The sequence below is a fragment of the Misgurnus anguillicaudatus genome, chromosome 22 (genome assembly GCF_027580225.2).
Source record: "Misgurnus anguillicaudatus chromosome 22, ASM2758022v2, whole genome shotgun sequence".
NCBI classification, from domain to species: Eukaryota; Metazoa; Chordata; class Actinopteri; order Cypriniformes; family Cobitidae; genus Misgurnus; species Misgurnus anguillicaudatus.
This window is the reverse complement of record NC_073358.2, coordinates 39,952,332-39,968,961: the sequence shown is the minus strand read 5'-3', so window position 1 is coordinate 39,968,961 and position 16,630 is coordinate 39,952,332. Positions and strand designations below refer to the sequence as shown.

Here is a 16,630-nt window from a genome sequence, read left to right as displayed (position 1 = left end):
TGGACACAGAGCTCTGTGATAAGCCAGCCTCTTTTGCCCTCCTTGTGCAAGGTGTCAATGGTCACTTTTTGGACAACTGTCAAGTCAGCAGTCTTCCCCATGATTGTGCAGTCTACAGAACTAGACTGTGAGACCATTTTAAGTTAAATAGAGTGTGGCACCACTAAAATACACTACAATATTCACATTTTCTGGGATTTTCCTTAGTTGTCAGTTATAACTATCAAAAAAATTTTGAAATATACCAGCCTGTGTGTAATGAATTGATGACATTCTAATTATATGACTAGCACTTGTATGCCATCATGTTCACACTGCCAAGATGACATCATGCAAATAATTTTCACACCGCCAAGACGGCATCATCCAAATGTGAATGTAACACATTTACATGGACAAAGTATTGGATTGAGCAACAACAAGTTTTTATAAGATTGTACGAAGACTGATAGAAAAACCATAATCAACACTCAATTATATCTCATGTTTTTATTCATTTAAAAACAACATTCTTGATTTGCATATAAATGTATCATTATCTTTCTCTCTCTTTCTCAAAGTTCATCAGAAACAAAGGACAGATGGTTGCAAGCTCTTCAGTGGTGAGGAATAAACAAACCACCCCCAAGTTTTTTGTCCAAATCAAACAGTTTCTGCTTGAGTATTTACTTAGTTTTCTCCATCTGTTTTTGTTTGTTTGTTTGTTTGTGTGTAATAATGTCCGATTCCTCAGGCACACCAGCGGAGCCAGGCAAAGAGTCTTGCCAAACGCCATTCTTCTCTACGTCCTTCTGCTCTGCCACCCAGATGACGACAGTCCAGCGGTACACAAACCTCTCCCATCCCTCAAGGACCTAAAACTATCCCTTTGTTTATATGTAGAGCTTACTTGCGTTAATTTTTTTTTGTTTTTTGTTTACGTGTTACTGGCTGTCAAGACCGTTGCTGTGGCGGTGGATGTGAGCACCACAGCCGAAAATGTGGTTGAGTACATCCAGCAACAGTGCAAACTGATGGTGAGTTGTACTTAAAACTTCAGTGCGGTTCGCTTGGTGTCAGTAAACTGTAATAGTAGTTTCATAATAGAGGGTGGCTAATAGAAATAAGAGACTTGGGCATGTTTTTGCATTCAGTAACAGCTTATGCATCCAATTGTTTGCCTATATCCTATATGATACCTAAATTGGTCATCATTTAACCAGAGATGTGCTTCTCTTATGATCTGGACGTCGTTCTGTTGCTGAACGATGATGTAAACAACAGTGAATATGTAGCGCCAAGTCTGTCCATTGGCATTTCCTTTATTTTAATAACGGTCATTTCCTTTTCCTGTCCCTTTCCAAAACATAATAACCCCTTCCTGTGTGCAGGGTGAAGCCTCGGACTACCAGCTGTGTGTGAATTATGAAAAAGAAGAGGAAACATGCACTCTAATTGGTGATGACACTCAAGAAACATAATCATACACTATACACTATATCTACGTTATGGGTTTCCAAATGATATGTTCATATATTGGAAGCTTGCCTCGTATGTATGAGAAGGTGAAGTAAAATTATCTTGAGAAATAGAAGGAAAGTCAGCAAAGTTAAAGTTCCAGTGTGGGTTTTAGCAGCATCTAGCGGTGAGATTGTGAATTGCAACCAACCACGTAATGAGAAACTACGGTAGCTACCACAGTACAAACATGTCAGCGTCTGAGACAACGTAGGGATGAAACACACTCTGTAGAACACTTTGTCCGTTTAGGGTTACTGTAGAAAGATGGTGCCAACTTCCATGTAAGGAGACCCATGGTGTTGGATAGATAAAAATAATACAATCAAAATATGGGGTCGATATCCGATAAAAACTTCGTCTGACGAATGAGAAACACGTTAAGAATTCTAATGGGATAATTTCTCTAATGATCCTATGCCATTCTTTCAGAGATGGGGGTTTGTCATTAATCCAAGATATCAATAGGGTGAAAGATAGGATATTAAACAGTCGCCTGTTAAATATACATGACAAATGTCTATTTTAGATAACCAGAATGAGAGTCAGGGGATCAGGACCGGCACCATAGGGGGGCACTATCCTCAGATCATATTAATGTTGAATGGGATTTTAATGACAAAATGTGCTATTTAAAAATCACACTTATTGAAGGCTACGAACATTTCAAAATTCCAAGGTTTTTATATTGCACTAACTAATTTCACCATGGACATTTGAAAATGGATTAAAAAGAAAGAAACTACAGCAACTGCCTCTACCTTTGGGTCTGAGCTCCAAAAAAGTATTGTGCTGCGTTTTGTTGTTGTTGTATAGACGGTTTCAGCAGTAACAACATAAACAAGCGGCTGTCGCGATCCGCACGTAACTTCCGGTAAACTCCGCTAAGAATAAATAACAAAAAAGTTCGTTAAACGTAGTTTATTTATATAACAAGCACATAAAACAACACATAGATTACCCAGGAAACCAAAACATTTGTTATTTTCGACGAGGCATTTGTTCAAGAGATCAGTTTAGCAACTAGTCAGACCATTAAAAAAACTAAACCGGAAGTAAGGTTTGGATCCAGACGTGTATCACGTGCGTCCGATGAAACCGTCTATATAACTTAGTAAGATTCTTGAGAGCTCTGTTAGTTGCTCAGTAGCTGCAGTTTTAGTGGTTGTATTTCCGAGATGCTTGTTTATAATGCTTTAAAACTTAAAGGGCGTTTTGCAGGTAAAATTTTTCAACGAATTTGTGCAATTTGCTTGTTGATAATAAACATTTAAACTGTTATCCATTGTATTTTATGTTGTTGGGTATCACAAAACCCGAAAAAGTATGAAAAAGTACAGCAATTTGCAATGATTCTCCTTTCCCTCACAACGCACTGTATGACGTCACGCTGGGGAGAGAATTGACCAAAGCCGCCTTCAGAGCATTGAGAATGACTATAGAAAGACGAGTAAAGTACAGTTCTGATAGCGCAGATAATAGATAAATACATACATACATACATACATACATACATACCGTACATACATACATAGATAGATAGATAGATACATAGATAGATAGATAAGATAGATAGACAGATAGATAGACAGACAGACAGATGGATAGGCTAGTATAGAGAGATAGGCAGACAGCCAGATAGCATAAGGTTAGCATATCTTCGTGTAGAAAGTAAACAAACAATTAACATACTAGTGCATGCTGGCTTGAGGGGGTCCATGATCCTGCCTGAAATGGGTGTAACTTTATGCGATCTTCAGCACAAACGGTTTTGGCAGCATGTCTCTAATCCTGGAAGGTGAGTGAAGCACGTCACATCTGTTCGCGGGGACCAGCGACCCAAACGCACTCACTTTCTTACAGCCAGTAGCGGAATGGCAATCGAGAGAGTCGGGACTTTCCCGGGCCGATCTGATAATAGTTATACATTTCGAGTTATATTAGCAACACCGTCTGGCGGCGTGATGTGCGCCGGTTCCCGCAGCCCGCTGGTCAAACTGTGCAGCCTCTCTGATCAACAAAGTATATACAAGTGCTCAACCTGTTCGGCAGGTCCAAACATGTACAGGATTTATACGGAAAATACGGTGATCAATGAGCGGTTCCTCCTCAAATGTCATAGCCTGTCGTGATGTAAAAAGCCGCCGAACGCCTGTTTATTACAGTATGTATGCGGTCGGATCCGAGTGTGCTGCAGCTGCTGACTGCTGCTGCGTATAAAATGATCGTGTGATTCGTTATAATCGCATAAACAATATAACAAAGCATCCTTTATTTCACAAAACAATATATTTGAGATATTATTTGATAGACTAGTATGTGTGGATTAAGGATGTTTAAAAATCTCTAGCCTGGTGGTCAGGACATGAATGGATCAAATCAGCAGATTTGCGAAGTTTTATTTATCTCCACATAATAAATAAATAATAATTAGCAAGGTAACTTTGCAGTATAACACATTATATATTTCCTACGATGTATATATGATTTCCAAATTATATACGTAAGTATTAAATAGCAATAAATGTCTCATCTATCTCTATGGCTCTGGCTGAGTCTTTCTCCACTTCTCCCCAACGTGACGTCATCGCAGAATTGCGTTAAAAAAACCGTTAATACCAAAAACGTAAAAAAAGTGGTCTTTAAAGACCATTTTTGAGACATTTTAAAAATTATACACATATCTTGAGTGATTTATCTACCCATTAAACGACAGTGGTGGTTAACCTGCAACATACACTTTAAGGAATGTACCAAGCTATATGTTTTTCTAGCTGGGAGATTATATGCATTCATGTGATCAACCCCTCAATAGCGCTCGGTTAGTGCCGGCACTGCAGCGCTCTATCTTACACCCGGCGCAATGCGCGACGCAAGTGTCTTCCGCTAGTTTCCACCCTAATTTTCACGTTTAGCGCCGCGTTGTTTAAATAGCAAATGCATTTGCACCCCCTTTTGCGCCCATGGGTGTTCTGGTCTGAAAACGAGGTGTGTTCAGGCGGATTGTTGGCGCGTTGCTATTTTGAGGCAACTAAAATAGACTACGCCATTGACCAACAAAAACCTGGTCTAAAGTCTAAAGTCAATGGCGCAATGTATTTTATGTTATTTAAAGAGCGCATTAGTAATATGCGCCTATAAACGGGAGGACAACGCGGGTTTGCTTATCACAAAGTACATGAATGCGCAGCAGCACAAAAATGCTTTTAAATATGAAAGATTAAAGGATTGAATGTAAAAGATTATTATTGAGTCTCTTGGACATAAATGAGGGCTAAGTATGAGACGTTAGAAGGCGCAAAGAGCTGCTTCACCTGTGGCCTGGTAAGTAAATAAATGCTTTGCTTTAAACAAATGCATCTGTTTTTAAATGTTTTTTTAAATGCTACCTCACGGATTTATTGTATACGATGACTCTGTACCTGTGGATATGGTGAGATGAGAAACATTTTTAAGTAATGCTTAAAAAACTCTTTGCTAAAAAAACGCTGTCTAAAGTGCTTAAACGCGCAGAGAGCCGTTTGTAAATTCTTTATCTCCTGTTTGTTACAAATAAAGTATTTTTAGTACAAACCTTATCTTACATACTTGTAAATTATTTTTTGATGATATTGGATAGCCATACATTTAAAGCAACTAAAAGCCTGCTTTTTTACTTCCATGACTAAAAGAAAATGGGTTTTAAAGGTTTTAATAAAAAAATAACAATTTCAATACAAGTGAAAAACAACACAATTATTTAACATTAATCTTAAACTGGGGATCTTCTTCCTCCGCTTAGTTTTTCAATTTACAAAGTCCGTCATTTAAATAGGGATAAGACATAGCGCCAGCGCAACTTGCTTTTAAAGGGGATGAGAGCTGAGACTCTCATTGGTTTACTGCACGTTACGCCCAAAATACTCCCATTACAATAGGACCAACGCTTTTTGACAATGCGCTCGGCGCACAAACCATTTTTCCCGTCGTTAAATTAGCAAAAGAGGATTCGGACACGCCCATTTACACGTTGCGCTGTGCGCTTTAGACAATGCGCTTAGATCGTTAAAATAGGGCCCAATGAGTTTAATTTCCCACCCCCACTTTACACTAAACTTGGATCAAGCTTACTTCTAAGGAGCAGGGTGATATGTAACCTATATGTACAATCCTTGAGCTGAATAGAATAGCTGAAAGATCTTCTTTATTCACCACTTGAAGAGCATTATAAAAACAAGAGATCTGCACGGATAGCGGTGGGTTTAAGAGGATCTTCTCAATGCCCGACATGGAGGGGTTGGTGATCAAAATAGTATTTTTACAAATCCTAATTTGGAGAAATCTAAAAAATAGATCTAGGGAGCTCATACTTAATAACCAGGTCTTCAAAAGCTAATAAAGAACCCTCATCAAACAGATCACAAAGTCTGCATATTCCATACGTGTACCAACCAATTTGAGCTTTATAAATGTATAAGTCCCACCGGGAGATGCAAAAATGTTCCTTAAGCAACAAAACAATGGCGTTGCCTCAGAGAATTATAAGATGTTGTGCAGTATCTGTGCATTGCCTCCCCTTCAGTATAGGAAAGCATGCATAATAACCTGTACATTTTTTAAAGCATGATCCCAACATCTATAGCAACCAAATTACCATAGCGACCCATACTTGAAGAAAAGCTGATTCAAAAATGCTTTTAGTTTATGTTCAAGTATTGCTTTTAGCACAAATAGCAGTAAAGGAACATTATGTAGGATTGTGGCTAAAACTGGTACTGCAATCTTACAACTGGTGGCCAATACACAACATGACAACATCAACATCAGTTGAGGGCTGCAACTCCACTTTTAAAATGACAATATCCTGGCCGGACCACTGTTGTCAGTTATATAAGTATATGAAATGAAAATGATTTCTTAATGTCTAGTGACATATCAGGGCCATTTTATGATTAATTGATATACATTTTTTACGTCCTGTTCCTTTAAAGTCTTACATTTTAAAATGTTTGTGAAAATTGAATGTAGTACCTGATATCATCCAGCATCCAGGTCTTTGCAATTGTGCCTTTTTATGCAAGTTGCATCAATGACACCCCAAAGATAGATTACACGTGTTTTTTTATTATATCTAACAGCGCTTTGATGACAGTCCAGGGAAATGAACCAAAAACATTTAGATTCTCACAAGAGATAAAAAGCCTGCTGCATCTCGTATGCAATTTGATTGATGTGCACACAAGCGCACAGAAAAACCTCAGGTCATACATGTACGCTCGCAAGGTTTATTTTTAAGGCTATGAGGATTATTTTCAGATAATCTAAAGCTTAATCAAGTGAATGGGTGTCGTAAACAGATTCCAAACCATTGAGTTGAATTCCTTTTATTAGACACATAGAATATTTAGGCAATGCTAGGTTGTTTTTAACCCAACCATAACTTGAAACAACTCGGCATAGGTTTATTTATTACCCAATATTTATTCTGTCCAATGTTTACCCATTTAGAATGTATAACACTGTAAAAAAATTCCGTGGAAATTGCAGCTGGGTTGCCAGTAATTTACCGTAGATTTAAATTTATGTTATTACTGGCAAAAATTTGTTCAAAGTTAAATAAATTTTAAATATTAACAAGTCTTTGTCTTTACAGAATAAAACTATACAATAACAGCCTCATGCAAAGCATTCTGGGAATCAGAAATCATAATCAACCTTTTTCTGTTTTTTGCTTCAGATTTTGTTTCTCAGAATGTTCTGCTTGATGCCGTCTTTTTAGTTTTACTCTGTAAAGACAAAGACCCGTAAATGTTTCATGTTCATCCAACTTTGAACAAAATGTTGCCAGTAAAAAACAAATTTAAATCCCCGGCAAATTACCGGCAACCCAGCTGCAATAACACTGTAATTTCTACAGATTTTTTTACAGTGTGTATATGCCTCCTGCAGCATTTTTAAAGATTGCAATTTCCTGCAACCTAAATCTGATTTCAACCCAAATTTCCTGTCTTTATTTCCCAGGCCATGAGCTTCCATTCTTCGTTCTCCATCATTCTTTGCAAAGTCAACAAGAGCATCTGCATGCACCCAGTGAGCAACTGCAGGAAGTGTTTAGTGCTGCCCAGCACACAGGGGCCACAAAAACGCCTCACTTCACCCTTAAATCTAGGACACACACTCCTGGTGAGTGCACCTGCTACACACATGAACATTTGTATGCCCGGACAGGAATACAGGCTTTAATGTGCAGCTCAAAGAGTGTTCTCTATTGAAGTCTGTGGCTCTCCAGAGCTCTGAAGACCTGGTCTGAAACTGTAAATAAATACGTTGTGGATCTTGACTCTAGGATGGTTCAGGAATCTAATAGGCTATTTGTCAGATGTTTTTGACATACATAAGAGAACAGAAGAGCATATTAAATTTTAATGTAAAGACGAGATGCCCATATGTCAGCCAATCGGTATCGGTGGATACTGTAAAAGCAACTTAGTTGAAAAACACCTGATAGCTATGGCCGATATGTCCTGTCAATCAAATAAGAACAAAAGAATACAATGAATATGAGCTCTGTCTGTATATTGAAAATGTAAAAAATATCACTAGTTTGATATTCAATATTAAAGGTTGTTATCTGAATGAATAACAATCAGAAAATGTAATCTTTTGTATTTAGTTAATGCAAGTTAAAGGCGGAGTCCACGATGTTTGAAAAACGCGTTGGAAAAGGAGACGGGCCGATCAAATCAAATCAAATGCCGGTTTGCGTATGTGTGGGGCAGGTCTATCAACAAAAGGTCCAGATTCTATTGGGGTAGGGGCGTGTTTGTTTAGGTGATTTAAAATATCAACATTGGCTTTCAAACATCATGGACTCCGACTTTAATGTAACCTCCAAACAGCAGATATACACTCACCTAAAGGATTATTAGGAACACCTGTTCAATTTCTCATTAATGCTATTATCGAATCAATCAATCAATCAATCAATCAATCAATCAATCACATGGCAGTTGCTTCAATGCATTTAGGGGTGTGGTCCTGGTCAAGACAATCTTCATCAAACTGAATGTCAGAATGGGAAAGAAAGGTGATTTAAGCATATTGAGTGTGGCATGGTTGTTGGTGCCAGACTGGCCGGTCTGAGTATTTTACAACCTGCTCAGTTACTGTGATTTTCACGCACAACCATTTACAAAGAATGGTGAGAAAAGGGAAAAACATCCAGTATGTGGCAGTCCTGTGGGCGAAAATGCCTTGTTGATGTTAGAGGTCAGAGGAGAATGGGCCGACTGATTCAAGCTGATTAAAGAGCAACTTTGACTGAAATATCCACTCGTTACAACCGAGGTATGCAGCAAAGCATTTGTGAAGCCACAACACGCACAACCTTTAGGCGGATGGACTACAACAGCCGATGGCCCCACCGATACCACTCATCTCCACTACAAATAGGATAAAGAGGCTACAATTTGCACAAGCTCACCAAAATTGGACAGTTGAAGACTGGAAAAATGTTGCCTGGTCTGATGAGTCTCGATTTCTGTTGAGACATTCAGATGGTAGAGTAAGAATTTGGCATAAACAGAATGAGAACATGTATCCGTCATGCCTTGTAACCACTGTGCAGGCTGGTGGTGGTGGTGTATTGGTGTGGGGGATGTTTTCTTGGCACACTTTAGGCCCCCTAGTGCCAATTGGGCATCGTTTAAATGCCATGGCCTGCCTGAACATTGTTTCTGATCATGTCCATCCCTTTATGACCACCATGTACCCATCCTCTGATGGCCACCAGATCTTAACCCAATAGAGCATCTTTGGGATGTGGTGGAATGGGAGTTATGTGCCCTGGATGTGGATCCCACAAATCTCCATCAACTGCAAGATGCTATCCTATCAATATGAGCCAACATTTCTAAAGAATGCTTTCAGCACCTTGTTGAATCAATGCCACGTAGAATTTAGGCAGTTCTGAAGGCGTCAAACACAGTATTAGTATGGTGTTCCTAATAATCCTTTAGGTGAGTGTAGGTCTGAATAATTAGCTAATCGGTGAATAATCGGTGGAAAAATGTCATATCAGTGTATCCCATTGAGACATGCAGAGTTGTACAAAATAAGTAGACTTTATAAAAATTCAAGGATTGAGTAAGTAAAGACTTTTTAGTTCATGTTGCATCAATGCTTATTAAATATACTGTAAATTTCATATTCACCCTTGAAGTTTTTGTTGGGTCAGAGAATAAGCCTATTTATTATGGTATTGTCTATTTTATCAACATGAAAGCATTTGTAAAAGATAGAAAGGTTGAAAGGGAAAACAGCAACCCTGACGCATGACAGTGTTGATGATCAGAGTACGGTATGTTTGCTCATTAACTTTAACAGTCATGACCTGTTCCTCATTATAGGCAGATCCCAGTGACACAAACCAGAACGGAGCTGCTTAAATAAAATGGTGGGACTGTTTATATGATAGGCAGGGGTGAAGTCATGGAAGCAAACAGTTTTGTAGTTTATAATGAACTGTCAGGTTTACAGCATCTTTGACAGACCTGTTTTCGGAGAAGGCAAAAAGAAATGGCCGTGTTTGCAGAGATGCGCTGGATGTTTGGTTGCCAAGGACACTCTGTAATGTTTTATTGATCACACATGTGAAGAGAACAGCAGCAACCGTTAATAGTTGTTGATGTAGCTACTGGATGTCTGAGCTTCTGGGAATTATTATTGACTGCTATTTAGTGTGAATTAAAGTGACTTTAATTTAGTGCTGCACAATTAATCGCATCGCAATCGCGATGTCAGCCTGTGCGATTATATGACAGCAAAATGTAGCAATTATATTAAATAAATAAATGTGTGAACTTTCTGATAACAGTTTGATGATTTTCCTTGCTGTTTAAAAAAAGAAAGAAAAACGAACAAAAAAGGCAGTGCACGTGTGTGGCGTGCGTCGTCACTTGTGTGTGCGCAGCGCGGAAATACCAGAGCGAAGATGGATGCAGAGGAGATTGACAGTGATCTGGTAGCTAAAAAAACCTCTACATCTGTTGTATGTTGGTATTATTAGCAATATTAGCATCAATAATCGCAAGGGGAAAAATTACCCAAATCGTGCAGCCCTACTTTAATTAATTCACTATGTTTTGCTGTGCTCATGGCCATTACTGCTATGTAATTATGAAGCCTACAGTGTAGTATTCAGTGGGTACGGAAAGTACAGACCCCTTTCTTCAGTCTTTGTTTCATTGCAGCCATTTGCTAAAATCCAAAAAGTTCATTTTAGTTCTCATTAATGTACAATCAGCACCCCATCTTGACAGAAAAAACAGACACGTAGAAATGTTTGCAAATTTATTAAAAAAGAAAAACCACATAGTCATAAGTATTCAGACCCTTTGCTGTGACACTCATAATTAACTCACATGCTGTCCATTTCTTCTGATCCTCCTTGAGATGGTTCCTTTTGTCAGTATTTCGCTTGAATCCTTTCTTGTTTCAATATCTAGTCCATTATGGCAGTGTTCTGACAGTGTAATGTTTTGTGTGAGGAACGCATGATCTCAGTATTGTTTATGTTAGCCTTCTGAGGCAGCATTCCAAGGCAGGAATGCATCAAGGCATGTCCGAATCAAATGTTAGGTTTACTTCCTGACTCCTGAGGTACCTCCCTATTTAATGTCTTTGTGTTTGATGTTCTGTATTTGTGGGTTTGTCTTTATGCCTGTGAGTGTTGTGACCAAGTTTTACCTATAGTCGAGTTGAGTGTACAGTGCACAGCATAAATGAGTACACCCCCTTTGAAAATTAAGATTTTTCTCCATTTGTTAGTAAATATGATACCGATTTCCTTTCTTTTTTACAAAATAGTTTTATTAAACATTTATTTTTATTAACAAAAGAGTGAAAGTCACTGACCATCTTAAGGATTCAAAAAATAACTAATTTAAATCAAATGAGGTGATGCAAAAATGAGAACACCCCGATGAATATATTAGCAAAAAATTAAATAAAGTTTAATTAACAGGAATTCACTAGGAAATTATGAATATAATTAATCATCAAACAGGTGGCCACAGGATAACTGGCAATTGAGGGTGGCATTTAAGAAAGAAAATCCACTCTCATGTAATGGTGACAGAAATGTCTCAAGACGTGAGAAATAAAATCATTTCTTTGCAGAAAATGGTCAAGGTTTCAAGATAATTAGTTAAGCATTGCTAATAAGTTTGAATACTGTCACGAAAGGGATCCAAAAATTAAAAAAGATAGACTTGTGAGAAGCTCTCTGCGATCTCCAGGACGTCCACTGAAGTTAACACCTCGTCAAGAGCGTTTTGTGATGAGAGATGTTAAAAAAATCATCATGCAAGTTCAGCACAGTTGGCTAAATCGTTAGAAAGTCAATCTGGGGTGTTTCCCATGACAACGATAGATATACAGAGGCATGCATGGTTGTCATCCACAGAGGAAGCCACTGGTAAAGCCAATGCACAATAGCCTTTTGCTAGAGCTCATATTGAGAAAGACTATTGGGTCTCTAACTCTCTATACTTTGGGGTAATGAGACAAAGATTAATCTTTGTGGCTCTGAGGTGTTCAAACTTTGAGTACAATGAAAAATGCATGGTACCAAAAGTAAAGCAGGTGGTGGCAGGTCTCTTCTGTGGGCTTGCATGAGTGCTGCAGGTGTCGGGGAGTTGAATTTATAGACGGCATCATGAATACACAGATGTGAAATACTTAAAGAGATGGTCACCAGGCAATCTTTTAACATGATTGTGACCCAAAACACACATTTAAGGTCACTAATTCATTTTAGAAGAAGCACAGGGTAAAAGTGATTCAGACCTTAACCCCACAGGTTGAGGTATGGGGTGTTCTGAAAAGACAAGCAGAACGTCATTCTCCATCCAGCATCTGAAAGAGGTCATTGTTCAAGAATGGAGAATAAAAGGTGTAACTGTATGTTGTCAACTTGTTTATTCAATGTCTAGAAGAATAAGTGTTGTTTAAAAAAAAAAAAAAGAATGGAGGCCATACAATTTTTGTAGGGTGTACTCATGTACTTGTGTTTTTTTTCCGTACCCTTAAGATGGTAAGGGATTTTCACTCTTATGTTAGTGTAGCAGAGCCAGGAAGGGCATTGGTTTAAGTCACATGATGGGATGAGAATTATATAAAAGGCAAGTTTTGGGGCTACCTGGTGATGCGTCATCTTTGGCTCCGCCCTCTCGTGGGACCTGATTCATGGTTTCTGTCTAGGTATGTGCGTTTGCATGGTGTGTCGATCTTTTGGTAACTTTATGGATGCACTTGCTCATGTTACTCAGTTGGCTACTTGGTTGTTGGTGTGGGCTGTCTGCTACCTCAGGTATTTGCATTTTATTTGTTGTTTCATATGAGCTGGTCTACTGAAATTTACGTGCTGCACCATTTCAGCGTGGTTTGGCGTTCGTTTGAACTGTGAACGAGCCACTGCAAGGACGTTCTTGTTAGTGGGTCATTTCCACAAACTTCCGGTACGTATTGTTTTGGTCGCGTTATGCGCCAGTTTCTTATTTTATTAATACGCTGCTATATGCTCGACAGGTTGATCTGGCCTTTCTGATTACCGTCTGAGAACAGAGAGGGTTTTGGCCCGAGTGTGTGACGGCGCTGCTATTTTGCCTGTGGGAGAAACTTTACGAATGTTTTGCTCACCACAATTCGCCAGTTTGTTTGCCGACGGCGAGCTGTTTATTGTGTTGCCAACGGCGATCTAATTGCCGCTTTGCCTACAACCGGTTAGCTGCTGTGTACAAACAAATTCTGGTTAGTGTGTGCGTTTATTAAGGAAGACTTTTCCATTTTTAGCTGCTGAACAAACACCTCAGGTTCAGAAACCTCAACGGTAATGTTAAAGGGTGCACCATCAAGCTGTAATAAAGTCTTCTCACCAAAGGTCTTCGTGACCTTCATTCTAAGACAATGAAGCAGCACAGCTCTCATTATTCCTTAACGTGTCAGCCTTAAACCGGGTGTTAATTTCTATGATGTGGGGTAGGAGGGGCCAGGAGGCTGTTCGAAATGCGCTATTTATTGCACTACTATTTACAAAATTAACTTATTTCTTATTATAATAGCAAACAAGAGTTTAAAAAAAATATTTATTTTATAGATCAAGTATAGTGATAAACGCAACATAATTTACTCTTTAGGATAACTAGGCTTTACTGGATAGGCAGGTGGGTGGGCCTAGCTGACAGGTGGGTGGACCCAGGCCCACCCAGGCCCACCCATAGCTACGCGACTGTTGTGAACCACCATTGTATATTCGTATATGATGGTGGACTGAACAACTATGTGAACAGACACTGCTGGGTAGTTAGTTATTTTTTGCTACAAACTAACAGTGCTATGAGTGTACTGAGGCAGGGTGTTGGCCTCGTAAGACCCTTATTAACGGGGTATTGTGTCCAAGAGCAGTAGTGCGTGTATTGTCTCTTTACGAGAACACAAATACATGTACTTTCCATTTGAGCATTGGGTTCATCCCCGTGGTAACGGGACCTCTTTTGAGTTCTTTTGATTAAAGTGTCGTTTGTTGTTTTTGTTTTCATTTATTTGATGTTTGTCATTTAAGAGTGTATTTTTCTTTAAAGGTTGAGTGTCTTCTGTTTTATTGTTATTTTGTTTTGGGTTATTTGTGCGGGTTGGGTCATCCTTTTGGAGGGAGGTAACTTCTTATTCTTTTCTTTGTGTGGGTTTCTGACACTGTGTGCTGTGCTTACCTGATGATTTTTACCTGTGTGCCGTGTGCATAAATTTGGGATTATAAATTATGTGTGTGCAGCGAGGGGTTATCTCCCGTCCCATTTGAATATTGATCCATTTCCAGTGAGTTTGTTTAATGTTGTTACTTTAAGAGCAACCTTTTACTCTGTGTTTTGCCAAAGATTTTAAATATAAATAAAAGTATATATATTTTGCTATTATTCTGGTGCCTTCGTTCCTTGCTCCCCTCCTGGTAACGAACATGTGTCCAGTCAGGGGTAGCGTAGTCGCAGTTTGGCCCTTCGGGGTCTGGTTATTTACATCTTTAACCTTTTGATAGACGTATTCGCTGCCCACTCGACCGCTCTATTACCCTTTTGGGCCGGCTGCAGTGGAGTGTTTACATTGTGTTGGGAAGCACACCGCTCCGCTACATTTTGGCATAGTCGGCAGGTTACCTTTGCTGAGCAAGACGGGGTATATATATATATATATATATATATATATATATATATATATAATAGATTTTTTGGGGGGGTTTTTTGGGTTTTCTTTGTTCTTTTTGTGTGTATGTTTCTCTTTTGAGGCAAAACAGCAGCACCGGACGTTTTGTTTTACTGGGCTTTCTTACATGGAGTGCTTCTCTCTACGAGTGGTGAGTAGTATTTGTTATTATGGAGGACGAATTGCTAGAATTGCGAGAATTAGTGCCCAGCTGAAAGCAGAAAATGAGAAATTACGTGAGGAACGTGCCCTTGCGTTGCCTAGTCCCCAGTTGCCTAGCCCCCAGGCCCTGTCTCCTAACGTCGCTGGGTCGTCTACTGCTGTACCTCCAACCCAGGGTACGGGTGCCACTTTGCCGGAAAGGCTGGTTTTGTACCTCGGGATCGGAAATGCTCAAGGTTTAATGGTAATGGCATCGGTATCGATGAATGGGTTGAAGAGGTACAAGCGTGTATGCAACTTCGTCATCTGTCTGTTACCGATCAATCATTGTTCCTATTTGACCACTTAGAGGGGGAAGCACGGGAAGAGATCCGTTAACGCTTGGGCATCGAAAGGGGTGATCCAACTAAGATTATTTCCGCATTGTGTGACTTATATGGGTGCTCTCAGTCGTATGTATCTTTACAAGAGGTTTTCTTTTCTAGAAAGCAGCAAGAAGGGGAGACCCTTTTGGAGTTTTCCCTTGCGTTGATGCAGCTCTTGGAACGTGTTAAGCAACAGGCGCCATACCCTAAATTATGAGATCGTTTTGCGGGACCAATTTGTCGAGCATGTTGCAGATAGTTCCTTGCGTCGGGAGCTTAAACAGCTAGTGCGGCGTCATCCTGCTTTCCAGTTGTTAGATGTTCGTAAGGAAGCTATCAGGTGGGAGCAGGAGGGACTGCCGGGGGGCGTATGCGGTCGCAGTCAGTCAGTTCCTTCGATCCCAGTAATTCAGTATGGGGTCCAGGGTGGGGCTGCACAAGAGAGCGGGGTTCTTTTGCAGAAATCTGAATTGACTGAATTACGGGAAATGTTTCACTCGCAGCAAGCGCAATTGACTCAGCTTACTCAAAGTCTCGCTTCGTTGCGGGATTCTGCTTTTCAGCAACCTCACCGTTCACACAGTCCTTCACTGCGTTCGCATAGTCCATTATCGCACCCGCATAGTCGTTCATCCCGATTGAATAATTCTCCTTGTGGTGGTTCCGTGATTTGCAGACGGTGTCAACAACCTGGCCATTTTGCCAGGGATTGTGATGCCGAACGTGTTCCCTTTCGCTCTCAGCCTTTTTCGTCGACGCACCCTCCTGAGTCGGGAGGTAGGCAGCCTAGCGCTCGACAACAGCCGGAAAACTAGTCCTTGCCGGGCCGCAGAGCCACAGCTTGGTTGGGAAGTAAATTGGCTATAGTGTCTTTCAGAGTGCTAGTGCAGTGACCCGATTAATGTCGTCTTGTCCACATCTAAATGTCCTTATTGGTGGGGTAGAGATAACCTGCTTGATCGACACCGGTTCTATGGTGTCTACGATTCGAGAGAGTTGTTTTGTCCACCATTTTGGGTTAGGGGGTCAGGATCGGTTACGGTCTTGTCAATGGTTACAGCTTAAAGCCGCTAATGGGTTGGACATCCCGTATATCGGGTATGTAGAATTAGATGTGGAGCTCTGCGGTAGGTTGATATCCGATTGTGGGGTGCTTGTTGTCAAAGATCCTCCTGGTGGCTTGTGCACCCCGGTACCAGGTGTGCTGGGAATGAATGTTCTCAGCCGGTGCTACCAGGAGTTCTTTGGACAGCATGGCCCCTCCTTTTTTAAGTTACCTTCTGTAGTACAGGCACAGAGTTTCGTAATTCAAGCTTTTCAGCACTGCCACAATGTTAGCACCCAGTCTCGGGTCGATCGTTCGGGATTAG

At 40.0% G+C, this 16,630-nt stretch overlaps 1 protein-coding gene across 1 annotated transcript in view; it reads left to right on the top strand.

Annotated features, from left to right (window-relative positions):
• arhgap20b (Rho GTPase activating protein 20b) overlaps positions 1 to 16,630 on the top strand; it is a 58,401-nt gene that overhangs the window by 7,106 nt on the left and 34,665 nt on the right. Inside the window, exons 5-9 of the mRNA XM_055198846.2 lie at positions 561 to 602; positions 734 to 824; positions 939 to 1,016; positions 1,371 to 1,437; positions 7,498 to 7,659. Of these exons, the coding sequence (XP_055054821.2) occupies positions 561 to 602; positions 734 to 824; positions 939 to 1,016; positions 1,371 to 1,437; positions 7,498 to 7,659 (440 nt within the window). The remainder of the gene's footprint in view (positions 1 to 560; positions 603 to 733; positions 825 to 938; positions 1,017 to 1,370; positions 1,438 to 7,497; positions 7,660 to 16,630) is intronic.